General features: G+C 41.0%; 1 protein-coding gene across 2 annotated transcripts; it reads right to left on the bottom strand.

The window, feature by feature from the left end:
* Positions 1-26,716, bottom strand: BEND2 (BEN domain containing 2). 2 transcript variants are annotated; one of them, XM_063392903.1, is made up of 13 exons: positions 24,426-26,716; positions 19,484-19,644; positions 18,087-18,233; positions 16,280-16,440; positions 14,632-14,703; positions 14,366-14,440; positions 13,582-13,686; positions 11,047-11,560; positions 9,841-10,044; positions 8,780-8,916; positions 8,008-8,221; positions 6,704-6,907; positions 1-3,573 (listed from the first exon to the last, which is right to left on the bottom strand). In XM_063392903.1, exons 2-13 carry the CDS (start codon positions 19,485-19,487, stop codon positions 3,341-3,343), a joined length of 2,070 nt encoding a protein of 689 aa, XP_063248973.1. In that variant the 5' UTR covers positions 19,488-19,644; positions 24,426-26,716; the 3' UTR covers positions 1-3,340. The 2 variants fall into 2 exon arrangements, with proteins under 2 accessions (XP_063248973.1, XP_063248972.1); XM_063392902.1 differs by lacking the exon at positions 19,484-19,644.

Below are 26,716 nucleotides of genomic sequence, written 5' to 3'. Positions count from 1 at the left end.
TGTAGTCAAAGAGCTATGCTAGTTTTATTTGTAAAATACTTTATTCCTAACAGCAAAATACTTTAACTGTACTTTATAAAAGTTAGCAAAATTTGATACATTTGAAACAGAAACAAGAAAACTTTTTCTACTTCAATTACTCAATTTTCTTTTCAAGATGGAAGCTATAGGTATACACCACAGATTTAACAGATTTCAGTGCCAGATATGTCATTCAGACAATTCAATAAATATATTCTTCTACCATTAAAATCTGTGAAGGGCAGTGAAAAAAAGTCGCAAAACTACTGAAAAAATATAAGCATTTTTGGCTTTTTCTGAGGTTTGGAACTAGTAATATCTATACACAACCAAGTTCTTGGTATTTACAACAAGGACTGTACAAAAAGTAACAGAAGAATTTGTTAATAGTACACCAGAACAACCAAATTTGCAGTACAACATTTCTATCAAGAAAAGAAAATCAGAAATTCCATCTGTTTCCTGAATGCTACAGAAGGACTTCTGCAAGGAGGTGACTGGAGGAATTTAAATTACCAACTGATTTCATATTTGATAAGACCATTGCATATCCTAAGTTGCAATTAAAAAGCTGGTCCTATACTCTATACAGTAAAGACTGTCTGTTATGAACAGAAGTTGAAGTGAGAATGAGTAAATTCACTGTTTTATCCTATTGCTAACAAATAAACTATGAAACTGTTGGCTTGGAAAGGACAGATTTAGTTAAATCTAATGCTGCTATGTACAGGCATTATTTTGGAAGCCACAGTTTCCACAGCTCTCAGAGGTAAAATCCACTCTCTATGCCAGCCTTCCAAGAAGCTTCCTTCTGTGAAGAAACTGGACCTCTGAGACTTGACTCAGACCCAACAAGTGGCAAGGCAAGTTCATCCAGCAGTCAGCCAGTACAGGCACTGGCAGGACTGTGTGACTGATGCTGAAAACACAGAACTGAAAGGCTTATACCAACTGTATGGAGTTGTCTTGGGTTGAAAAATGTAACCAAAAAAGTGTATTCTATTTTCATCTGTTGAAACCGTTGGGAGATATTGTTCTTTATCTCTTGTAACTCTAGGGGGGGAATGAAGGTGGATGCCCTCTGTTAATGGGACACCTGATAACACCAGATAAGGCAGAGCCTCCTTATCTCTTCCTCCACTCATCCTCCTCCGAGGGACATCCCCTGTGAATGGGCCATTTAAGGCCTCTCACATGACTGATAACATCACCTCATTCCACTGTGAGATGCTGCACCCAGTGGGGAGGAGCCAACCATTCCCTACCCAGATAAAATGGGGACACAGGGCCCCCAGATCAGCTGATTTTTCACTGAGTTCTCAGAGGAAGACCGGACCCATCTCGCCAGCACTGGACCCTTTTTTTCTACAGAAGGTCTGAAGCCAACTGCACTCCCACAGGAGTTCAACAAGGACAAGTGCTGGATTCTGCAGCTGGAACAGGGCAACCCTGCTGTGTGTATAAACTGGGGAAGGAGAAGCTGGAGAGCAGCTGTGGAAAGGGTCCTGGTTGATGGCAAATTGATTATCAGTCAGAAGTGCCCTGTCAGCCAAGAGAGTCAGCCGTGTCTTGTGGGGCATCAGCACTGCCAGCTGGGCAAGGGAGGGGATTGTCCTGCTCTGCTCTGCTCTGCACTGGGGTGGCCTCACCTCGAGTGCTGGGGGCAGTTTTAGGCACCACGATACAAGAAAGACATTCAGCTATTAGACAGTGTCCAGAGGAGGGCCATGAGGATGGTGAAGGGTCTGGAGGAGAAGCCATGAGGAGAGGTCTCTTGGTCTCAAGGCTGAGGTCACTTGGTTTTTGTCAGCCTGGAGGAGACTGAGGGGAAACCTCACTGTGGTTCTCAACATCCTCACAAGGGAAGAGGTGGGGCAGGTACCAGTCTCTTCACTCTTGTTACCAGTGACAGGGCCTGAGGGAATGGCCTGAAGCTGTAACAGGGGAAGTTTAGGTTGGATATCAGGAAAAGGTTCTTCATCCAGAAGGTGGTTGGGCACTGGAACGGGTCCCAGGGAAGTGGTCACAGCACCAAGCCTGACAGAGCTCAAGAAGCGTTTGGACAATGCTCTCAGGCACATGGTGTCATTTTGGGGATGATCCTTAATACTGTCAGGACTTGGGCTTGATGATCTTGATATGTCCCTTAGAACTCAGCATATTTGATGATTCTATGATTACTTCCTTTTTTGAAAACAAACAAACAAAATACCCAAATAACAAAGAACCTACCCAACAAAAAACCCCATTAACTTCTGTGCAATTACTATTCTTGAATTCTAACTTATCAACGAAATCCAGAAAGATGTGAAATTGAATATATATGGTAATAAATTTTTACTTATTTTTAGAAGTTTGACATCCAAGTGATTTTGAAAATTAATTTGTTAAATTTGTTTGGTTCATTTTTTTTAATATATAACTTAGTGCACTAATAAATCTTAGTCTTGTGTGGACACAAAGAAAAGGCAAAGGCATGAACAGTTATTGACAAGTGCTTTTCTGGACTGCATACCACCTACAAGGGATTTGCTGAAAATGTGAAGCTTTAGCTGCAGTAACCATGAGACGGTGGAGTTCAGGATCCTGAAGTATTTTCCTTAAATTTCATTAAGAAAAAACAGAACCAACCATTGGACTGTTTGTTTTGGATAGGGTTTTTTGTCCTTTTTGTAGAGCTAAATCAGAGCAAAACAATATTACCAGCTGTACTTATATTGTTGTCTTCCTCTTATCCAACAAAAACCACTGATACAGGAGGCAAAAATGTGAGCGATCATACAATCATTAAGGTTGGAAAAGACCTCGAATATCATCAAGTCCAGATACAACAAGTTAACTAAATGCAATTAAAAAACATTTGTTCCTTTCTGGTATTTTTGCTGAAGATATCCAGCTGCCAAAGCAAATTTCATTCCTCACATGTAATTAGATAATTTAGCTGGCTATGATTCACCCTCCAAGGAGGACCACTCTTTCCTCTCCTCTTTTCCATCTGCTTCTGCTGAACTGATGCACAGTGCATCTTTTCTAATCAGATTAATCTTTCAGATTCAATGAATCATGAGGAGAAGATGCTTTTAGGAGAGAGCACATTGCAAATGCCACAGGAACAGTGAAAATGATTTCTGAGGAGCACAAACGCTACTTATGCAAAGAGTTAGGGCTCCCAAGCCTTCTGCCAGCTTTGGTCTCATGAAGTGATGCTGTTTAGCGCTGCTGACAACTCAGCTGAACAGGGCAGCTCAGTATTACAGGCTTCTACATGGAATAAATAAAAACCTGCTAAATTAAGATTTGAGACAGATGCTAGAGAGCTTCAGTCTGAGATATGAGAGTGTTGCTTTCCACCGGCTTTACGGAGGTGGGATCCTCTGGGGGACTCTGTGCTGGAGGGCGGCACTGCCAGGGCTCTCTGGCGGATTCCAGACGTAGCCTTTTTGAGCTCATGTCTGAGACTGCGGATTGTGCTGTTTATGGCAGCCACGCATGCCTTCCAATCAGATCCACTTTCATTTAGATCAAAGGATGGAAAATTCTCTTGAAGAAATTCTAAAAATAAACAAGTATGTAATAGTGAGTTATCAATTATTTATGCAAGCGATATACTCTTTCTGGATGTAATTAAGCTAAAAAAGTGCATGCTACCAAACCAGGACAGCTAGGCATATTACAAGCCTTGAAAAGCAAAGCAGGGCAGATATTGCTTTCCCCCTTTCTGTTACACTTGAAAACGAGTAAAAAAAAGGTCTAATTCTGTGAAGTGCTGAGTAACTTCAACTTCTAATGTGGTCAGCTAGCAAAGAGAAATCTTGGGCTCCATTGCAGAATGACCAGTATTAGGCAGGACCAACCTCTCCTTCAGAGGATCTCTGACAACTATATTCACAAAAATTAATCACAGCAATTCAGCATAACACACATTACAGGAACAACAGTGACAGAAGAATTGTGAGAGCTCATTCCTTACCAGACTGCAAATAAGATCAGTAAACAACACTTGAGTTTGGTAACAATGAGATAAAAAGGGTAGGACTATGGTACCTTTCTCCCCTTCCATAAGTAAAATAAACAGTTTAAAACAAAAATTAATTTGTTTTTAAATTTGGTGAGGAGGGATTGTCCTGAGCTGAGCTGAATTACATGTTTTCTCTAAGCAACTCTGTAAAAGACTCAAATAAACACCAAAAAGAAATTCTCATCTGTAATTTCAAATCAAGCCAATATTGCTTCTCCTTCTCTGATTAACATCTAGATTTACTTTCACAGTAGAAAGAAAGGTATAGCTAGTACATATTGTGTCAGCTTTGTTCTTCCACATACCAGCAAATAAAACTCTAGTGTAGTATCATTGTTTACAGTTATAATATTTTAACTTGCAGTTAGTTACAAACCTGGAAACCCATTTGCCAGAAGAACTTTGGTCTGAAGAAAAACAGTAACTGAAATAAAAACTTGTACTCCTGCAGTTCACTCTGTTCCAGGAGGAGACATGAAAGGGAGAGTAATTGTGCCTTAGGATGCTCCTGCTATAAACTATGCTGACAAAGGATACACTAGCTGTTGGCTGAGCAGCAGCCAGGCTTTCTATACTTCCACCTCCAGCAGTAAATTCAAGAATACTTGACCTCAGTTGAACAGCACAGAATACCAGAATTCCTACAATCTACAGAGCCTGTGTACATGGTCCACAAAACAGCTTTTAAAGTTGTATCTTTTCTTTCACCAAAACTGACGAATTTTGGGGATTATAGTCAGGCTTCTGCAGGGCCCCTTCCTGCTCTGTAGGGTAACATTCAGGGAGCTGGTGTTGCCATCCAAGCAGGCTGTTTTAAAGGAAACAGGGGCAGGGACTGTCCTCTGGCTCCAGAGCCAAGTGACAAAGTCTGGCTGCAACCACAACACACAGGATTTGTCTCTCATCTGCTCTGTGGCCTACATGGTGCTCTTGCAGTCCTAAGACACACTTACTGTATCTTCTGAATGCTTCTTAAACTCAAAACATCAAGAAACACTATATGTCTATATGTCTACATGGAGGTCAGTGCACCTCCTAAACCAGAATACATGCTATTACCTTGGAGGGATAGATCAGACAAGTCCCTTCAGGTCAGGGTGAGGAGAAGGAGTCTCCTCCCAGGGTTCTTTGGCTGTTATGCAAACATACCCCAGTTCTATTTTCCCAGTTGGCCTATTGGTCTCCCCGCCCCTTTTCTCCCTTATATGTTCCTTCCCTAGAATGTTCCCCCTTCCCCAAGACCCCATCAGTCCTTGTTTGGTGCAGTCCTCCGCCCCTGTTCTGGCCCTGTTTTCCCATTGGCTTTTGTCATCCCTTACCCTCCCTCTGTACCACTCCCTCCTTTACCCACTGGACCCTGTTCCCAACTCTGTCCCTGCTACTCCATATATAAACTCTGGTCCCTCATTTGTGCCCTGTCTTTGTCCCTGGACCCCTTCATGTGCCGTTGGAATAAACCCTCTCCGTGGAACTCCAAACGAAGACCCTTCCCACTTCCTCAGGGCCGAGTGGATGGCAGCTGTATGGTGTGTGTTTGAGTGCTTGTGAGCGCGTGTGCCTGTGATCCCGAGTGTCTCCCCAGCTGGAGACGCTTCCAGAGGGTTGCAGCACCCCTCTACCTCCACCCCCAGCAACATGTCTCTCTCTAAAGATACTTATATATATATAAAAGTGGAGCTGTCTAAGTGTCAAAGTTTCCCAGGCTAGTGCTTGCCATACTGGGAATGGTTTCTGGCATGCTCTGGCCCTCAAGCTATGCTCAGACATCACCCCACAGGGTGTGAGTCACAGCTCCATCCCATTTAGCATAAATGCTGTTCCCCTCAGATGCAGTCCTTCCCTGCTTCTCTCCCCAATCCCAGTGGGTGGGATGGGGGAACAGGACAGGGAGGAATAAGGCGAGCAAACACTGCTGTGTTGTTTAGCTACCCCATGGGTTAAAACACAACAGCTGCTGAATTCCACCTTCATAAGCTCTCCTTGTTTCCAGTCTCTAAATATGGCTTTTTTGCTCCAGAGCTCAGTTATGAATTCCCTGCTTAGCCCAACCTGTTGCTCCGCAACTCTCTCAGTTCTCCTAAGCGTCAGGATGGATACTCAAGTACTTGCAGAAGGCTGTTCCTAAAGATCTGTCAACTTTCCTGAGCTTTTCTCCGATTAAGAGCTGTCTCTCACAAGCTCCCATTTGTGATTTACACAAATATTTCAAAGGGTGCTCTCCCAAGCTACAGAGCCTATATTCAGACCCATCTAACTCTACTCAGGACCTCGAGGCCCATGATTTCATAATTTCCTTTTGTGAAGGGAGCCATAACCTGCTGTACATGACATCTCTGCTTCATCTACACAGCCCCTGTATCAAGAGATTATCTCTGATGTCCTCCAGAATCCTCAGGGACTGCTCCCATCTCCCACTGCCCTTTCAAACCAACGTCAAGACAATTGAGTTTTCATGAACCACATTCCTGATCTGGAGAGTTTCTTGAGCTACTAAAATATAACTTGATCTACTTCCTCTCAATTTGTTCCACTGCTTGCAGAAATGCCTGTAAGAATAGATTCACAGACTAATTTCTGAAGCTCTATGCTTTGTTCATAGGATACGAAGTTAATACTCTTATTAGTTTCCCCACATTATGATTTAACAGAGAATTCCTTACTTACCTCTGAGAGCATTAATTTTATTGGAATCCAGCGGGCTCATGCCACGATCAAGACTTCCATAGACGTTGCTTTTCACCAGCACATCCTCAGGGAACATATGACGAATTAGGTAGCGAGCTGACAGTTCTGGCCGCGTCTTCCCCTTGGCGACGTAAATGACTGAGAAAGGCAACAGAACATTGCGCCATGGGCTCCCAAGAGGTTCTAGAGAAGACGTCATGGAGGGAAGAGGTATTTTACTCATCCAACACTGAATGTGCTTCAAAGTGGCTGTATTAAATCAAAACCGAAGAAGTTCACCCAGAAACTATTCTATTTGCTTGAAAGACCAGAGCAAAACCGTAACAGTGCAGCTACTGCTAACATGAAACATATCACAGACACATGGCCAAGCAGCCAAAACACCCTGCTTGGTTTGCAACCATGAACAATACTTCTGATATGTCTTCAGCAATGCAACCTGCATTATTAATTATTGGTTTCTAACTTGTTTCATCTCATCTGAAGAGATGATGCTTTTTCAAGTACATAAGTAAACAAAACTTCTGCTATTTCAGTGGTGCTTAGATCCTGTAAGTGGAAACAGAAAAAGAGTGAATATTTTTTAACTACTCCTACTTGACTTCACTGCAAACATCAGTGAGAAAAAATGCAAAATTTTTAGCACATAAAGAGGTCTGTGGACTCTGACTAACAAATCTTGGGTGCAGGAACAGATCTGATACAGCCCCAAAGTGATCCTGATTGAATGAATTACTTCCAAGGGCAACTAATCTCAGATCATTTTCCTTGAGGGTGTCTAAGTATCACATGCTGTACATGGATTTTTTTCCCCAATGCATTTGTATATTGAAAATTCCATTTAAAAAGTGAAAATATAAAGTCTGCTTTAATATTTTTATTGTCCTAAAGAGTCAGAAAGGTGTGCTTTTTCTTCTGAAATTGCAATATCATTCAATAGGTATTCTGAGCTAGCTTACTTTTTTAAGGCAGAATATCTACCAAATAAAAAAAAGCCAGGGCAACTGAACAGAGTAAAGCTTCCCAATGTCACAGTGGATGTGCTTTATGGGACACTAGTGGATGCAAACATTTATTTTGTTAGCCAGATATAATGCTCTTGTTCATTCTCAAAAAGACTTACTGTGTATACATCAAATGACTGCCTTAAGAGAAAAAGAAGATTCACATAGTTCAGAAAATTCCTTTACTACACAATTATACCTACAGTACCAACTTTTGCCTCTCATTGACCATTGAAAATGTAACAAGTAATTCCAGAAAACAAAAATTTTGTTGTTTACCCATAGGTTCCAAAGACTGTTTTTTCTTGACTGATGATGTGTGGAAAGCTTCTGGAAACTTATCCAGTCCTGAATTCTGCAATGTGTCAGTTGTGGAGCTCGTCATTTTCTGAAAGCTTTGAGAATTGTCTTCACTATCTTCATTATAATTTAAATCTACACAATGAGATGTATCAGGAGCATCAGACACTTTTTCTTTCCCCTCAGCTGTCTCCTGAAATATTCAATGAGGTTAGTACACACACTCAGAGAAGCATACCAGTTTTCTAGTTAGTGTTCCAGTTTACTTCACATTTAGTACAAATTAGATTTCAGCTCTTTGCAATATAATTACTCCTGAATTTCTATCATGAAAACCACATGTGGAACAGTTAATAATTATTCAAAGACGTGCACAGAGCATTTTAGAAGTAAATGTAGTTGGAAGTGTTTTGGGAGTGATGTTTCAGTCAATATAAAACTGAAATGCATGCTGAATATATCCGGGAAAAAAACCAAAAAGCCTGGAAAAACAAGTGCTAGGAGCTACTTGTTTAAGCTCTCAATCAAATTTGATACAACTGAACTCTGGACACAGGGACAGGAAGAGGTAGAGCAGAAAATGACATATTCCAGTATTGCCCACATGGAACCAGTGCTGCAGTCAGCATGCCTGTCCTGAGCAACACAGAGACAGAATCCAAAGAATTTCCAATACAGCACTTGTACCATGAGGAGGTCAAATAATTAATCTAAAAAAAAGGTGCAAACTTAGTACTTAATAAATCATCACCTTAGGAGAACTTGCTGAGTTTCTTTTGGTTTCAGAGCGTAAACAGCGGATCATAGAATTGACATTTGTGATACAGGTTTTCCAGTCTTTTCCATGCTCGCTCAAATCATAGGTTGGAAAGTTAGTTGCCAGAAACTCTGCGTATAAAATATAGAAAATGTTTGAAGCTTCATGACAAAGGCCAGTATTTATAAGTATCCTAATTTAGAAAGAGAGAGAAAGCTAACTAATGCTTCATGTTTACTATTTTCCATTTACAAGCTTCAGATTTCCATTGATAAATAAAGACAGTAAACTTACGTTCTGAAAATAACCAGCATTATGAATTCAATATTTTCTGTGATACTTTTTGAGATGTTGTGAATTATGCTTTTATTATATTAAACATTTCCTGGTAGAATTAGGGGAAATGTGTGATTTATCATACTAACTTTTTAACCCCCCCCAAACCAACACCACCACCATACTCCCCCAAAGAACAGAGACAGGATAATACTGTTGCTGCAACTATTTCACATGGCTTATATAATCTCACACTCAATTTTAACCCTTTAACACATACATGCCATAAAATCTGTGTAAACAAATTTATTAAAAAAAGCCCCTCCATCTTCATTAATTCTCACTCAAGAGAACTGAACATAAAGAATATTTCAAAAACATCAGTTAATGTTTCTCCTGAGTATTCCATGGCCATAAACCAACCCAAATCAACCAAACAAAAAACCACTGACAAAATCCATGGCACACACAAACACAAAATAAGCTGCAATTAAAAATTTGGAGACAGCAAGCATGAGTGATGAACAAGATGTACATAAAACTAGAAGAAATTTGAATAGTTTTATTCAAATTGAAGAAAAACTAACATTGAGAATTACACAGCAGAACTTTCAAAACAAAAAGTACCGTGGAGTGGAGCACATCCACCATGGCACTTATCTGCTCACCAGTTGCCGGACAATGATCAGCCAGAAACAGACAGAAAAGGACTCCTTTAAAGTTCAAAACTATGCTATGTATGAAAGAAGTAAATCTTTGCATTTTGGGGGGTAGCATACCTCTTATTGCAGCGATTTTGTTTGGATCCAGTGTCCTGCGCCCTCGTGCGCTCGCTCCCATGACGCTGCACAGTAGAGTTTTCTTGGGGAACAGGACACGCACCAAGTGGCGCGCTGCAAACTTGGGTTTGGTCTTTTGCCGAGCCTTCACCAAGTGGCTTCCAAGAACTTTGACATTTCTTGCTGGGTCACCAACAAACTCTTCTGTAAAACAAAAACATTCAAAGAAAAAAAATTAAAATCCCAAGTGAGTTGTTAAAAACAGAATGTTTTTTCAAAGTCTTTCTCTTGACTCTCAGAGTATATTCTCTACTAAAGTTAATTCTATGTGTTACTACTGATCTTTGCTCTTACAAAAGCAGCTTTAAATTGGAATGGTAACAGAAATATCTTTTTGATTCACATTAACCACCAGCATAACTAACTGAAATCAAAACACCCAAGGAAATATGTTAAGATACCCAACTGTCCACAACGTTCACACTGGCCTATTTTACACATGTGCAGATACCAGGTATATTTTCAAGACACTGACTCACAAAGAGTGGCATATCCATACATAGAACAGCTAAATCATAAACTGTTTAAAAAATTTTAGGTAGATATCTGAATTTGGTATTTTAGGTATCTGAATATTTCACCTACTACTCATGCAGCTTTTCAGCTGCACAAATGTATTTTTTAGTCCAAAAGCAAAGCAGTCATAGCTCGGCCTTGCACATAACTCAGGACATTTACACTTTAGAAAGGTGATAGTTTTTAATACATTGTGCTATTTTATATGTGTATCTTTATTATAATGCAATGCTCTACAGAATTCTTGTTTTTCTTTGGAATGAAGTACTTTGAAAGAAACAAAACACTGGAGGATTTGACTATAGAAAAGGTGTTTCAAGGATAAAATCCCTGCACAAGAAGAAAACAGGTAATTCCTTCACACAGATCAGGTAAACTGCTTTCTTAAAACATGCATACAGGCATATGCCTCACCTAACTTTAGTGGCAATCTCTTGCCTCCTCCAGCACATGGATAGCATGAACATATTACTTGTGAATTATACACAGAATAAAAAAGGTTACATTAAGAGAGAAAAAAAGAGCATAGAGTTAAAAGAACCCAAAGCACCTGCTGTAAATCAAAGGCTTGTGGTAGTACCAGCCATATTTTAGCCTTTTTTTCCGAGTATTTATCACAAAGGAACTCACCAAAGCTAGGGTTGATGAAGACTGAAGAAGATGGTAGCTCTTCACTAATATTCACGTCCTCAGATGCATTTTTGTAGCTCAGCTCCACAGCACTGTTTTCCTGACTGGGCTCAGATGGTGCTGGTATCGAGGGTGATGCCACAGGAGAAGATGCAACGTTCACAGTACTTTCCACAATACTGGGAGCAAGATTTGATTGTGGTGAAAGGTCAGGCATCCCATTAGTTGCTGTGTATGATGAATGCAATGAATGTGTAGAAACTATAGTGGGGAGTGGTGGGCTCTGCCTTCCAAGAGGCTGCTGAGATTCAAGCTGAAAACTGTGTGGGGCATGTTTGACTTTGGAATTGACTTGAACGTGGCCATTTTGTAAAGCAACCCTTACAACTGGGCTATGCCTTCCCTGGCCTGATGAAGGGACATGAAGACTTAAATCCCTTTCCATGGGTTTTTGTACTCTTATTTTTCCTGAAGGCAAATGACTGGAACTTCTGTATGTAAATCCAAATGGTTTCTGCAAACATGATTCAGAAAACAATTAAAAGGTTAAATTAGACATAGCTGATAATTTTGGGGGTTTTTTTTAGCAAACCAGGAAAAATAGATTTTAGCAATTATGCTATTGGGAGCAAACTCTTCCTTGAAGCAGTCTCTGTCATTAACTCAGAGCTACCATGTTTTAGCTTTCCCTCTACTATCTTCTATTCTCATTTGTATTTGTAGCACTAGGAGTTTATCTGGTCAGCTTCAATATTTCTCAAGTTTTTCCCGCCTGGGGTGGTAGCAAAATTACTTTCTAGACCTCTGTAAGAAGTAAACAGACAAAATAAAATTTAAATTTTTTCAGTCATTGACCCAGTCTTTGGCTGATGAATTTTCAAGGAATGTGTCCACTGCCATGCTAGCTCCTTTCAAACAAGAAAAAACCCCAAACACTTTCTCTTCTTTCTTTACTTGTTAGCTGAAAACATTACACATTCAGATCTCATCTACAATGAAGATTCCAAAGATACTGAGATGGTCAAACTGAGAGATGGGCTCTGTTTTCCATCACTTTGAGTACTTTTATTAAAAAAAATCATTCAGCATGCATTCTAGTTCAAAACACAAGTCACTGAGCAGGAGCCACCAAATGTAGATGATACATGTGGATTTGTTTTACTTATTTTCTTTAATTTTAGTGGGTTTGTGTGTTTGTTTAGATAAATCTCATTATATTTTACACTTGTAATCTTGCAACAATCTATGCCTTAAGGAAGTCTCATGTATCTGAAAGTTTGTCAGTTTCTTCAGCCTTTGGAATTCATCTAATAAAAAAAAAGTACCTTTACCCCAAACCATTCCATTAGCCTCTTACAAGTACAGCAGTGGTACAGCTATAAAAAACCCAACAGCATTCCTGGTGGCTTTAAATGGCAGAACCTAAGAAAATAGCTGGCTGGTTGCATCTTACTCTTTATAGGAATAAAACACTCCAGGGGAAAAAAAAAAAAAAGGGAGAGAGAGAGAGAGAGAGAGAGAGAGAGAAACCAGTGCAGGTCACTTTTAACCCAAAAATCCAAACATTAAACCAGCTGCCATCCCACATATCTAAGGGGAGGGTAAGAGCACAGGGGTCTTATAGGTTCATTTGTAGGTGACAAGATCAGTTTATTCCCTGAAACTTGTGGTTTTGGATGTGTGGACAGCACAAGCTTGGAGTTGACAATAAAAAGTCATACCAAATAAAATCTAGTATCCTACTGATAGCTGACAGGCGTAAGAAATCCAGCTCCATCCACCCTTAAAGCAAATGGCCTTACTGCTGTCTAAGCATCTCCTGACAGCAGAACCATCTCTGCCACATTTAAACCTTGGTAGTGCTGATGACAAAAAAGTCATTATGGATTTTATGACCTTTTTCAAAAATTATCTGTTATGCTTTCCTTTTAAAGATCACTGTTAGGAGTATTAAATTGTGTCTCGTTAGTTAACAATAGATTGACCATTTAGGAACAAAATGAATACTGTGTACCTGATATCAAACATTATTAAAAATGTATAAAACGGAGTTTTCATGAAAAAAAATAATAAATTATATACTGCAATGGATATGACAACACACTGTTGAGATCTAAAGTTCAGTAAGCCAGTTGAACCTATCTGACTGATGCTTAAACTCTCTTCTAACTGCAGAAACCAATGAGACAACACATCACATGTTTCAAAGGTGCAACAGCAATATACTGAAGTTTAAGATCCACCTACACAATTCACTTCTGTTCATGCAAATACAAATAGAATTTTACAGCATGTGTCACAGTATCCTGAATTTGGTGAGGGTCACTGCTAATCTGTGGCCACCAGTCAATAACACAGGAAACTGAAGCTGGCACATAATCAGAAATCTCAAGTAATTGAATTGAAATAGATTCTAAGTCTACTATTTTGCTATTAATTTTAATCTTAATGAAAGGATACAGATTTTTAAAATAAGCATCAGAAAAAAAGAGAGAATTAAAGCAAAAGTAAATGTCTTAGGTCTTTAATACTCACAGGTTTGAGCAACAATGGCTTTATACGACTATGCTGCATTTCTGAGACCTTACGATGAAGCAGGTCAAATTTTTTATCCAGCTTCTGAATGGCATCATACATGGCCTGTCAACAAACATAAGACTGAAAACAGCACTGTTTCACAAGAACCCAACCTAAACCTGAAGAAACCAAGAAAGTTCAATTAAAAGATGAACTCCCTCCCTAAGCTCCGCCAACTTCCTTCCATTCAGCACTGCTGAATGCTTAAGGCGACTTACAAGACATTAACACGTGGCTACAAACCACTTACAAATTGACTTCCATTAAGCATGGCCTGCATGACTCCAGCCACAAGTGCTCACCTGAATAATTATGGGTTGCTTTTAATTTTTAGTGCAGTTATTTTCAGTTTTGCCAGTTACTGCTTCAGAAATCAAAAAGAAAGTACTATAAAACCAACACTAGCAGGATTTTTGGCACACCTTTGGCAAGCAACATGTAGTTTCAGTAGCTGGGTGTGTATCACTGCCCTATCTTTCCCATTACTGTGCAGCTCCTCCCAGTAACTAAACTTTACATTTTGTATTAAAGCTTAATATTTGAAAATTATTCTTATGAAAATTCCATATGAGAGAATATGAAGGAGATTAGTTTTACTTTGAAAATATTGTAGTTAAGTGGGCAATTAACAAGCAAACAATTGGAAAGGATCAGTGGTTGTCAAGTTTATAATACAACTCTTCCTGAAATTTAAAACTAAAACTGTTTAAACACCATTTAAGATATAAAGGAAAAAAAATACCTGGCAATAACTGAGGACTTCCATAAGAGGATTCTGCTGATATCCAGTATAAGAAGCTTCAGATAAAATGCTCTCCTTTTTCATTAAAACAATAATTATATATAAAAAAGAAAAAAAAGTCGAGTGTAAGGTACTAATATATGCACAGACTTAGTATATCACATTAAGCAAGTAAATCCCAACTTCAAATCTCTCATGCCTACCCCAAAACACACATCCCCAAAGCAGCTTTTCAAAGTCTGTCAAGCAGAAGAAAATTCACTTACACATTCATAGTCTGGTTCATACTCATAAATGACACTGTCACTATCTTCATATTCTTCTTCGCTGGTTCTCATCTGGGAAATAATATAATTAACATTTAATATTTTGGAAAGTTAAAGACTTCTCCTAGGAATCCAAATTGGACACTTTTAGTTTTAACTATAAATCCTTCCCTTGGCTATAAGAGAGTCCAAGAAAACAAGACTTACCACAGTCATCTTATTTATGTACTGTTATGTTAAAGAAACTTTCCTGTCTGACCACTCAGGAGACACTGGTGGTCACCCACAAACTGAGCTGCTGGACTGAAGCCCCTTGGCAGTGGATGGCCCAGGTGCTGTGCCTGACTGCCTACAGAACTCTAACAGGCAGATAAGGTTTCCTTACCAGCTTGACCCTGGGTTTGCTACAGCAGCGTCTCAGACCTCTGGTTTCAAGTAACTTTACCATGGTACAGGAATGGGACATTTTATATATATGCAAAATAATGTGCATTTTTGTTTATTCTAAGGCAGAACTTTCTCATCTAACTATTTGTACTATACAGTCAAGCTTATGCAATCACAGAATCATGGAATCACTTTGATTGGGAAAGACCTCTGAGTCCAAATGATGATATTTCAGTGGGTATAACTGAAAGCACAAGCTGTAAGATATTTATTGACGAGGCGATTTGCTCAGGGCTTGCAAAGAGCCTTTAACCAGGAGGCACGGCGCCACCACCTGGACAACCCTGACATTTTCCTTTTACCGGATGGATGCCGATCCCATCCACCACACATCGCAGATCTGATGCGTCTGCTGGTGGTATTTTCTTTTAAATTTTTTTTTCACTGGTCAGGTTTTATTTTAGAAAAGGAAGGGTTTGGGGGGGCGGGGTGTTTGATTCTTCTGTTTTATTTACAACAGGCAGAATTCAGTGATGGGTAAAATTGTGGAGATTATTCTGAGAGTTACTGAAAAACACCTGAAGGACAACTGAGTCATTGGTCACAGCCAGCACAGCTTCAGAAGGGTGAAATCCTCCTTGTCAAAGTTAATTTCCTTTTATGACAAGATGACCCACCTAGCTGATCAAGGGAAGTCAGTGGATGTAATCTGTTTGGATTTCAGTAAAGCTTTTGATACAGCTGGACTAACACATCATGGAATGGGTGAGTAACTGGCTCACAAGCCAGACACAAAGGGCTGCAGTGAATGGGGTGGCATCAGACTGGGGACCTGTCACTAGTGGGGTTCTGCACGGCTCCATCCTGGGCTCTGTGCTTCTCAGTATCTTCATAAAGGACATGGACACAGGACTGGAAGGGAACCTAAATTTTCTGAAGGCACTAAACTGGGAGGAGTTGCTGACTCCGTTGAAGGCAGAGAGGCCCTGCAGAGAGATCTGAACGTATCAGAGGCTGGGCAACCATCACTGCATGAAGTTTAACAAGGACAACGCCAGATTCTGCACCTGGGATGGGGCAACTCTCGATGTATGGGGAGACCTCAGAGTAGCAGGCTGAGGAGTTGCTAGAAGCATCCATGCATAGATATCCTACCCACCTTCAGTGGGATGTCATTAAATCACCACACAACAGTGAAAGAAAAATGATATTCCAAGTAACACTGAAACTGAATGAAGGGCTAATGCTTGGTGAAACATACCACATTGTGTTCCACTACAGCAGGAGAAAGTCGTTTTCTTTTATTTTGCAAAACCACAAAATCCCTCTTTTCAGGGCTGTGACCATTTCCTCTCTGCATCATTGCAGAATGGGTCATTTGTGAGGCCGTTTGATCAGCAAGCACTGTCAGGCCTTCGCGTCCTGGAAAAGTGAAGAGAAAGTTTCCCACTGCATTAAACGTTTCACTACAGTAAAAACAGGCACAGTCACCCTTTTGTTTAAACTTTCAGACTGCTTGATTATTTGCAATTTGTTTATCAGCATATTATCAAACATTTATCCAATTAATTTAGATCATAAATGATAAATTCAATATTTTTTCTCTAATTTAATGATATAAAAAAGCGCCAGTAAAAGTAATACTTTGTGAGCATAAATGGCTAAAAAAAATTAAAATAAAAGGTGTTCTGCAGCATGCAGGGAGAAATAATCTCTAGATCTCTATCTGCATGATGTTGAGTTTGCTCTGACAGCTTCTTATCGTAGGCAAGAAGATACAAAACAAAAGTAGAAGAAATTCGTTTGGACAGACAGAATGAGATCTGAAGGAAAGGCACTGCTCTACAAGACACTGGTCTAAGTGGTTGAATAAAACCAATCAGAGAGAATTTCAGTTCAAAGTTCCATAATTACATTTGAGATAAACCTGTGGTGTGTTTCACTCATGCATCTCACTATCCTTGATTTTAACTAGACAGCGTCTAATGCTAATATACCCAAAGATAACAAAACCATATTTTACCTTTTAAGAAACAACTGCTCTCATAATGATTAATTAATAATTAAATAATTACGTCCTAAAACCAAGGTCAGCAACTGTCTATGATAGCTTCATGGGCAGAAGTTTTAATTTTGGGGTAATTGATTGTTTGTTTATTTACAATAACAGAGACAAAACCCCAAGTAAACCATCCAAACCATCCGCCACTCCCAAATTTGGTTTTAGATGTAAACATACAGAAAACTACAGAATACTCTACTGTTAATTAGAAGACCAAAAAGACTAAAGATTCTCAGAAGCCCCCCACACTAGGAAACAAATGTAACTTGTGTTTGTGAAGAGAAATATTGATGGAATTCTCTATAGAGTTAACTAGCTGAATTTAAAAAGAAACCCAAAACATTCCCCAAACTAGAAAGTGCCTTTACTTAGTTACAGTAATTTTCCTCACTGACTTGGTAAGACTGCTACAGGACTCAATAAATGCTTGTAACAGCCATAAAGAATTTTTGTCTGGGCCAATGAAGCACTGGGTAAGATTTCTTGAGGCTTTGATCTTGCATGTTAAAATAAATACAGTAAATTAGAGACAATCACAAATAAATACAGTGAATTAGAGATAGTCACAATGGCTACTTACCACTAATAATTTATCATCTTAAACAACCACCTTGCTATCATTACACATCAGCATCTCCAGTACTAAGTTACACTGGATAGATTATCTAAAAACCTATTCTTTTAGGCTACATTCTTTCACGACATTTTCCAAATTGCTTCCTAATGTATTCCTAAGTATACTTAACTTTACAAGTAAGTAAAAAGTTGTCTTTTTAAAACGTAATATTTTAGCAGGCTCATCGTTTATAAGGACCTCAAAAGTAATAACTAAAAGGCACTTCTCTTTAAAGGCACTGCCAAGCAATTACTATAAAGTAGCTTTCTAATAAAATGTGTTTTAAAGATACAGGTAACATAGAAAGCCCTGAATCCAAAAGCACAGAACACAATGGCATTAAAACTAGCCATTAACTATCAGATCACAATAAAAATGAACAGTAATTACTGTAGGCAAGTTGACTCATGTGGTGAACAGCACTGTTTGCTTCAGGGTTCTGCTGCACTGGCATGAAGCTTTCGGTGGCCAGCCCGTTGTCTCCGTGCTCCATAATCACTGCTTCATCCTCTTCCTCAGTCTTCACACACACATAATCTATTTATTGCAGAAAGAGAAACAGGTAAGACTGCAGGCCGTTCTGCATATCAGGTGACAACTGCAGTGCCTGTATCACACCTAGCATTATCTCAATTGTACCAGAGGCTGTTATAAATTTGCTTCACTTTAGCATCTTAAATGCAAGCCACTTCTAAATACAGACTCTGAGGTTTTAACACACACTAAAATGGAAGCAGCTTACTACTGTTTGGATGGTGGGATTTCTGAAGCTATCCAGCACCCAGCTCTCCCTAAAGTGAGCAGCTTCAATAGGAACAGTTATAAGCCAGTAACAAGCACTTTCACAAACTCCACTGTTTACATATTCAAGTGTATGAAAAAAAAGTATTAATTTGGTCTTGAAATCTTACTTTTATAATTAAGACCTGCTTAATACACTTGAAACAAATTAGTCTAAAAATCCTAACTGTGTACTTGGTATCCAGATCAATCTAAACATTGGCTCCTGATTCAATACTGTACAGAAACACTGAATGGCAAATCTCCAGTACCACATTCTTTCCAACTAAACACACTACTTCAAGAGAAAAATGGCTTCAGAATAACTTTAATATAACTTTAACTATAATATTATAGTTACTATTGCTAGATCCAGTGGTTTTGACAGGGTCAGGGAGGGAGTGGAATTTATTTTTGGTGAAACCAAATAATGGAAGGAACCTTATCAAGTTAGAAAATTAAACTTTAAATTCAGCCAGCACACATGCGTGACATTCTAACTGCGTAACACAGGCTGAATTTTCCACAGGATCTCTGCCCTGTTCAGTGTGCAGGCTGGACTGAGCTCCAGGAATGAATCAGAACTGTATGAGGGGAACACCAGTCTGGGTCTCTGCTCTCACATAATCAATTCACTCCAAATCCTGCTCTCTTCTAATTTCTAAAAGAGACCAAAAGGTGAGAAAGAAGTTGAATTCCAGAGGTCATTCATTTTCCCTCTGGCCAATACTCCCACCTAACTCAAAAGACACAATACAGCACCATTTGATTTGGCTGTCATCAGATTAAGAAACTGATGGTCTGTTCAGAAACACCCATCAACTGCCACACAGTCATAGCTTTGTTTATAGGTGTACACAAAGCCAGAAAGCTACCTGGGGCAGAGCTGACCTGTACAAAGGAGTTTAGCTGAGGACACACTCTAGGACATGCTGCTTAGACTGCAAACAAGAGAACAGTTCTTGGCCAATTTTCACCAGCTGTATAGAAGTAAACAAAAGACTTACTCATGAACTTAATTTAGGTGCAGCTTTTAGCAAAACACTTCAGTGATATTCACTGCCTGAAGTTCATTGCAGGCTAACAAGAGTTGTTCGCGTGTGCTGAATTCTTTAACTGCCTCACAGGCACAAATTTCTTTGTTGACAATCATTTAGTATTCCACCTACTTTGGGAGAGAATTAATGAAGAGTCAGTAAAAGTGCATCTGCATCAAAGCAGGAGGGATGAGAATCCTCTCTGCCAATTCCCCCAGCCAGGATGCCAGATTAGTGCATGGTCTGACAAACGCCCTACTTACAGCTGGGTCTCTGCTGTCCTGCAACCTCTTTCTCTCCCTAACTAGACAAAGCAATGCAAACTGTATGTTATTTATGCAACCCTAAAAAGCACAGAATTTACCTGTATATTCATCTTTGCCACAGATCTCATGCCTCACTTGAATAACACAAGCAAAACAACCCTACCTGATCAGCAACTACATCACTCAAATCTACAGCAGACAGAGTGATGCGTATAGAAGAGGGAAAATCCTGTGCAAGCAGCACATTGCAAAGACACGGCAATGTCAAAGCAGCTCCATCTGGACTAGAGGAAAGCCAGCATGATCCGAAGTTAGGAGAGTTTCTGCAAGTGGTTGATACTGAAAGCAAGGCTCAGTCTTTCATACCCTCTAGCACCCTCCCTTAAATAAGTTTCAAAATCAAAATTTCAACCGTGCAGTGGACTCTGAGCAGAAAGTGCTTCCAAAGCCTGAAGCTACACCAGCTCACAGCTGGAGAACAAACATAAACCAAGTAGGAAAATACAGAAAGGAAAACCACCTCAATTAAGAGAAAAACAACAAACCAACCTACAACACATTTCTACAATGACGTGGAAGCAATGCAGCAACAAGCAGTAATCTCTCATTTTAACCTCTCAGGTGATGGCCAGGATCCTCCTCATCCCCTGGCCTTTTAATTTCCATCACCCACGGCTAAATATGGCTGCTTTCACACACAGAGAGGAAATGATTCTGTCTTCAGAACAGCACTTTTACACAGACAGTTAAACTGGGAGGTTAGAATACACCACCCATTTCCAGGAAGGCTTATTAGTATGACTGGTCACACTGCAACAATAAGAAAAGCAGCTCCAAGAATGCAGACTCACCTGCTTTGTACCAACCACTTCCTCCTTTCCCTAATGCATTCTGGTTGCCTGGCCTCCAAAGTCAGTGGACAAACTTAAATGTCTTTGCTGTAGATTTGACTGCACTTATCAGCAGGAGAAATATGTATGTGATCAAAAATATTTTGTTTATAAGACTATTAAGGATTAAATGACATTTACTTAGAGAATATTAGAATATTATTCACACCTTCAAAGACTTATGACAAGAAAAAAATCCAGCAATTTATCCATAATCTGAAAGACACTGTAAGTTAGTCCTCTAAGCAATTCTAAATAGTTCTGATGCTTCCTTAAAGTGCCAGGAATAGAATATATTGCCATACATATATAGCATCAAACACCTGACTCTCAGGTAGAAACCACAGACTACCAAATTCTGTGGATTAATTTGTGCTCCTGAAAAAAAATAAAAATGAAGCCATCAAGTGTCTTTTACTTCTGACTTGGATGAAGATGCAACTGCATTTCTAGTGCCAAGTTAGTTATTTATATACACTAACTCACTCCACTGACAGAAAATTTAATGACGTAGGTATTTAGATGTGTCCAGTAAGTCTTGAAAGGAAATTATAAATTTAAAAAGTGTGACTAAGGAACTATTTCAGGTTTACATATTTCAAACATGGCTTTTACTGTGAACTGAATTACACATTAGTACGACTTACTAAATAGGCTGATTTATTCAATCATTGGATCAAGTTATCAGTTTAGGAGAACTCTGAATTTCTGTTTGAAAACTGAAGAAACAGTCAGCTAAAATTAGAAAACATAACCAAACTGATTTCCTTTTTAGACTCAATGCATACTCTGAGTTATGAGACATAGGCTATGACTTAGAATTTTCAGTAGAGTAGTAGGATCTGATAAAAGCTTGAAGCTCATTAAAAAATGTATATTGTGCAGAAAAACACTGATAGATAAAGCAGTCCAGTGAAATCACCATATTAAAAAGCCAAGATCAGAGGTGATGTTTTTAACTTCTAAAATGTTTAAGTTCATCATTTAGAACTCTTTCATCAGGAGACTGTCTTCACTTCTGCACAAAATCATCAAGTTGAAGAATGTTAAAGGCATGCACACTTGAATTATTTGCACTCAAAACGGTCCAACTCTGTGCCTAACCCTGTACTATATTAAATTACAGTTTTTTTATGCAGCACTGTGAAGCCAAGCATCATAAAGAATTTATTTCTAGTAACCAACAGAAAGATATATTTAAAAGTAATTAGGATTTAAAAATGTGTTGGTATTAGACATCAAGAAACACTAAAACCAAGCAAACAAACTCTTTCAAAGACAGAATTGAAAGGAAAAAAATTAAAGCTCAAAAAAACTCTGAAGCAACTATGAATTACATACCACAACAAATCAAGCAAAGCAGCCCCACCCAAACAAATAAAGAACTTTATTTTTATTTATTTTTATTTTTATTTTTTTTAACCCAAAGAACTTACCTGGGTTGAAACCAAGCCACAAAAGCAGAGACAGCTAGCCTTAACTTGGATCATGATTAGATCCTGCGCTGTTTATAGCGTGACACTTGTGCTGACACACAAGGAAGTGAACACAGGGGAGAGCCCAGAGCACCAGTTCCTTTCAGGGTTAGTATCATCCCATCACAAGTCTCTAAGTCATCATTTGCCTATTAACTCAATCTCACTGCAGACATAACTGATAGTTTTAAGCAGATTTGTGCATACTTTGATAATGAGAGCTACAAGCACAGAAATACCACATCTGATGCATCAGCTGAAATCTGAAGACAAGACGACAGACTATTTTTTTCTTTCCCCAAGTATGTTACTAATAAAATACATCACATAAATCAGTGGTACAAGGAAGGACTTGTACTGAATCAGACTTTCCTGATGAATGCTCTCGCTTGTTGCAGAAACACAAATGTAAGTGACCATCAAGTACAGAATGGTAAAGGGAGGTTGATGTAAGAGATTGCTGAAAGCACCATTTAGTACTAAATCCTATCTCGACTTCTATTACAGAGTTCCGGGAGGGCTTCTTGCAAAATCACTAAAAACTTTTCACAGAAATCTGGTGGGTTTTCTCTAATTTTCTACAAGTTCAGTTATACACCCCTCTGTATGTCTGCAAACATTATTTTAACACACCCAAGTGCAACAGCCAGCCAGGGAAGCTCTGTGTAGGTCAAACCAGATTTTACAAAGATGTTTAAATACTGCACTCCGAAAAAAATGGTAGCACTGACCTCAAGTCACATCCTTGAATTTATCATACTTCTGATTATTTTGTTCTGCCTCTGAATATGTCATCAGGGTTCAGAGACACCAGAATACTCTAGCAGAGATAAAATGCGTAACAGCCTCTGAACACTGAAACAGTTACTTTAGAATGCTGTTGTCAGAATTTGCAACAAACTAAGACAACAAAAAGGAATGTTAAGCTCATACAAACCAATTAATGTGGAGACAAGCAAAATAATAACACCAGATTTCCTGTACCTTTACATGTCATATTTAGATCACTGAGATGGTAAAACCACTGAAAGTCAAGGTAAAGCCACTCTCATGCAAAGATCTTTGGTGGTTTTTAAGATCGGAGCTCATACTCCACCTTTTGATTGAACAACATTATTAATGGCATATATTTTCTATTGCCAGGGATTAGTACAGGCTTAGTATTTGCTAGGATTACTGAGTTACAGACAAAGCCAATCAGAAAACAGAAGAATTGAGGACAAAGGAGAAAGACCAACAAACACATCACTGTGTACGTTTATTTAATAAAGATTATATTACAATTACTGTGCTCCCACCCTCCTGCATCTCAGTCCTAACCCTTTAATTCATGTTGTTACTTGCAGAACCCCACAGAGAACTGGCTATTTCCTAATCAGAGAAGTTCCTTGAACAGTGAAATCATACAAGAAAATTTGGCATCTGAGCAAGACACAGCCGGAACTTCTTTACAGGGTAGGTCTGTGACTGCAACAACTCAAATGGGCATAAACTAATCTGAGTCTGTATAAACACCACTCCTCTGACGGACAAGACAAAGCACGTAAGTGGCATAAATAGACCTGTTTCGGTCCAAAGGCAAGGTGTCTGAAGTCTAAAACACTTAAATTGTGCTATACACTGTGTCTTCTGATAGACAACTCATTAGGTTAGGCCTCTCACTTTAGGGGCATCACTCATATCTCCCTTACTCAGGTTTTGTATCATAGTTACAGCAGCGCTGGGTGAACCTGTCAAAGCCGAGACCCCGCAACATTTTGGCACTACACTCAGCTGCCACTTGAAAGTAAACAGCAAAGCTTTTTGTAAAAGGAAAGCAAAACCTCCCCCCACCATCAACACTGGAACTGAGGCTACCAAGCTGTGGCTGGGTCACATTACTTCTGGGCGCTAACTTCCCCGAGAGCCCTGCCCCGGCAATACCGATTCCCGGCAATACCGATTCCCGGGAACGCCGATTCCCGGGGAGCGCCCCTGGGCCGCGCTGGGCCCGCACGCCCTGTGGGCGAGGAGGCGCGGCCCCGCCCGCCATGAGCCCCCCGGCCGCGCCCCCGAGCCGCGAGCCTCCGCCGGCGCTGACGCAGCGGCGACGGGCAGGAGCGGCAGCCAATGGCGGCGCCGGCCGCGCGGGAACGGGCGAATAGCGACGGGCGCGGTGGGCGTGGCCCGGCGCCGGGCGTCGGGGCTGTTATGAACGATGAGGGAGGGTTCCCCGCGCCCCGGCGGCGCCGCGTCCCGCCCGCCGCCCTCGGCACAGCGAGCCGGCCGGCCGGAGCCTTACCCTCCTCGGACATGGCTTGCTGAGGCGGCTGAGCGCGGGGTCCTCCTCGGGCGGCTCGGGCGGCGGAGCGAGCCGGGGCTCGGGCGCGGGCAGGTGTGGCCGGAATGCGGCGTTGGAAACGGAAGCGGCTTCTCCGACGCGAACAAGAAACTGTGTTGGAGCAGTGCGGCTGCGCGCTGGGCGCGGGGGCGCGCCCGGGAAACGGGAGCGCGGGGGCCGTGCCGCCCGCTCCTTCAGCAGCGACGGCTTGTGCGCAGAGCCTGCTAGCGAGCGAGGCAGCCGGTCCGCTCCCGCAGCAGCCGGCCGGCCGACTGGCCAGCCGAACAGCCGCTCCGTTCTCGCAGCAGCCAGCTGCCCCACCCGCTCAGTATTTGACAGGCCGTCCGCTCCCCTAGCAGCCAGCCGGTCCGCTCCCGCAGCAGCCAGCTGCCACACACTCTCAGTATTTGACCAGGCCGTCCGCTCCCGCAGCAGCCCTGTCGTTCCCGCAGCAGCCAGCCAGCCAGCTGGCCCGCTCTGGGAGCAGCTAGTCCATCGGCGGGCCCTCTCCTCCAGCAGCCCGCCGGAGGTACGCTGCTGGGCGCCGCTCTCGAGTTAGGGAAATGCCCGCGCTTTCTCCGCGCCGCTCTCGGCTGCCTGGCGCTGCCACACTTCGTGCTAGCCGAGGCCTTGCTGAGGGCAGCAAGCTCCGCTTCCTGCACCTTTTTTGGGCCTCTGGGGAATGTGGGGCTGCTGAGCTGCTCGCAGGGGCCCTGTGTGAGGGCAGAGCCTGTTGCCTGTGCCATTCACAGCTCCAGGTTTCAGGGTACAAACCAATATGGTTCTCTTAGCACACCAACAAATTGAATTCTGGTGGCCTGCAAAGCTGCCTATTTTTTGATTCAGGCCCAGGGATCAGCATGTCCAGGAGATGCCCTGGCCAGATGCTCCATGGATGTCCTCATGCTCCTCTGTCTTGATTTAGGGTAAATTTGGGAGAAAACCTCTGAATGGGGTCTCTAGAATAGTAAATTCAAGTGGCCCTTAGCCCAACTGGTTTGGGAAAAGATTTCTTTGGAGAAAAGCGGAAAAAAACCGTTTTATTTAACAAGCAAAGGATTCACAAGCATAAAAAATAATACGAAACAATAAAACCTCTCCCTGTTTGAAGAGATGGCAAATTCAGAAAGGCTTTGTCGTGGAGTGTAGCTTGGCTTGCTCAGTCTCTTATCAGTCCCTCCAGTGCTGGAAAATGCCAAGGTCCAGGCCCCAATGGGCCACAGGTGTGAGCTGCTGCTGCTCTTCTGGGTTTTCAGTCTAGTGTAGGTTTGAACAGTTCCGAGAAAAAGGAAAGAAAGAAAAAACCGTTTAGGGAACTTCTCTGCCTCAGCTAGCTAAAACTAACTAAAAGCAAAGGAGATCTCCATCTTGCTGTCTGTCTGTGCTGCAGACAACACAGTCCAGGAGCAGAATGTGGAGGAGTGAGGGCAGTTTCTGAAAACAAACTTTGTGCTTCTCTTTCTCCTGGCTTCACTCTTGGAACTAGTCTTAAAGGTACATCATATCCAGCATAAACAGAACAGGCGATTGGGGATACAAGCATCATAAAGTCACTCTAGCACATCCCCCTTGGAGGCACAGGAATCTTTCTGGGAGAGTATCTTTGGGGAGTGGTGGGAAGGATCAAAGAATTAATTAGGCTGGAGAAGACAAACCTTAAGAGCATCCAGCCCAACCTATGACCAGACACCATGTTACCTGTTATAGATGGGTTGTGTGGTGATTGGTTCTCATAAATGAGGAATGGATATTATGTGTGTTAAAACAAGTTTTATTCAGGCTAGAAGTTCTTTCGGTGTGTGACTCGTTGTAGATTGGTTTTGGACCGCTTTTTGTTCTCCCTTTAATCCTTTTTTCTCCCTATGTTTGTTGCCACCAGACAGCACTGGTTATCAAAGATCAGTGGGGGAGGGCGTGTACATGTGCCTCTTGCGTGAGGCAGCTGGGAATGGGGGAAGCTTGTTGGGGGGGCCTTGGTATGACAACACCTCAGCTCCAATCAAGTTGCAAGAAGGTCTCCACCAGTGGATGGCAAAGAAGAGTTAACTGGCAGACTTTGGGAGGGACTAGGGATATATAAGGAAAACATTGGAATATGAATTACTGCTTACGAAAATGTATTTTGTTGATAAAACCAGGGGTATAAAGGGTCAAGCCACCATTTTGTGGATGAACCTCTAGTGGTCGGCCACGTTCCCAGTGCTGTCCCTTTTCTTTTGTGGATTTTTTATGAGTTCTCAATAAAACTTCAC

The sequence above is a fragment of the Prinia subflava genome, chromosome 3, assembly GCF_021018805.1.
Source record: "Prinia subflava isolate CZ2003 ecotype Zambia chromosome 3, Cam_Psub_1.2, whole genome shotgun sequence".
Lineage (NCBI taxonomy): Eukaryota > Metazoa > Chordata > Aves > Passeriformes > Cisticolidae > Prinia > Prinia subflava.
Note: the sequence above shows the minus strand (reverse complement) of the source record. Positions and strands in the feature narration are given on the sequence as shown.

Coding starts and splice junctions, on each gene's coding strand:
- BEND2 (XM_063392902.1), bottom strand. Junction 10,045..11,046: donor CTTCATCAACCCTAGCTTTG/GTGAGTTCCTTT, acceptor TTTGTTTTACAG/AAGAGTTTGTTGGTGACCCA. Junction 6,908..8,007: donor ACAGTCTTTGGAACCTATGG/GTAAACAACAAA, acceptor CGTCTTCTCTAG/AACCTCTTGGGAGCCCATGG.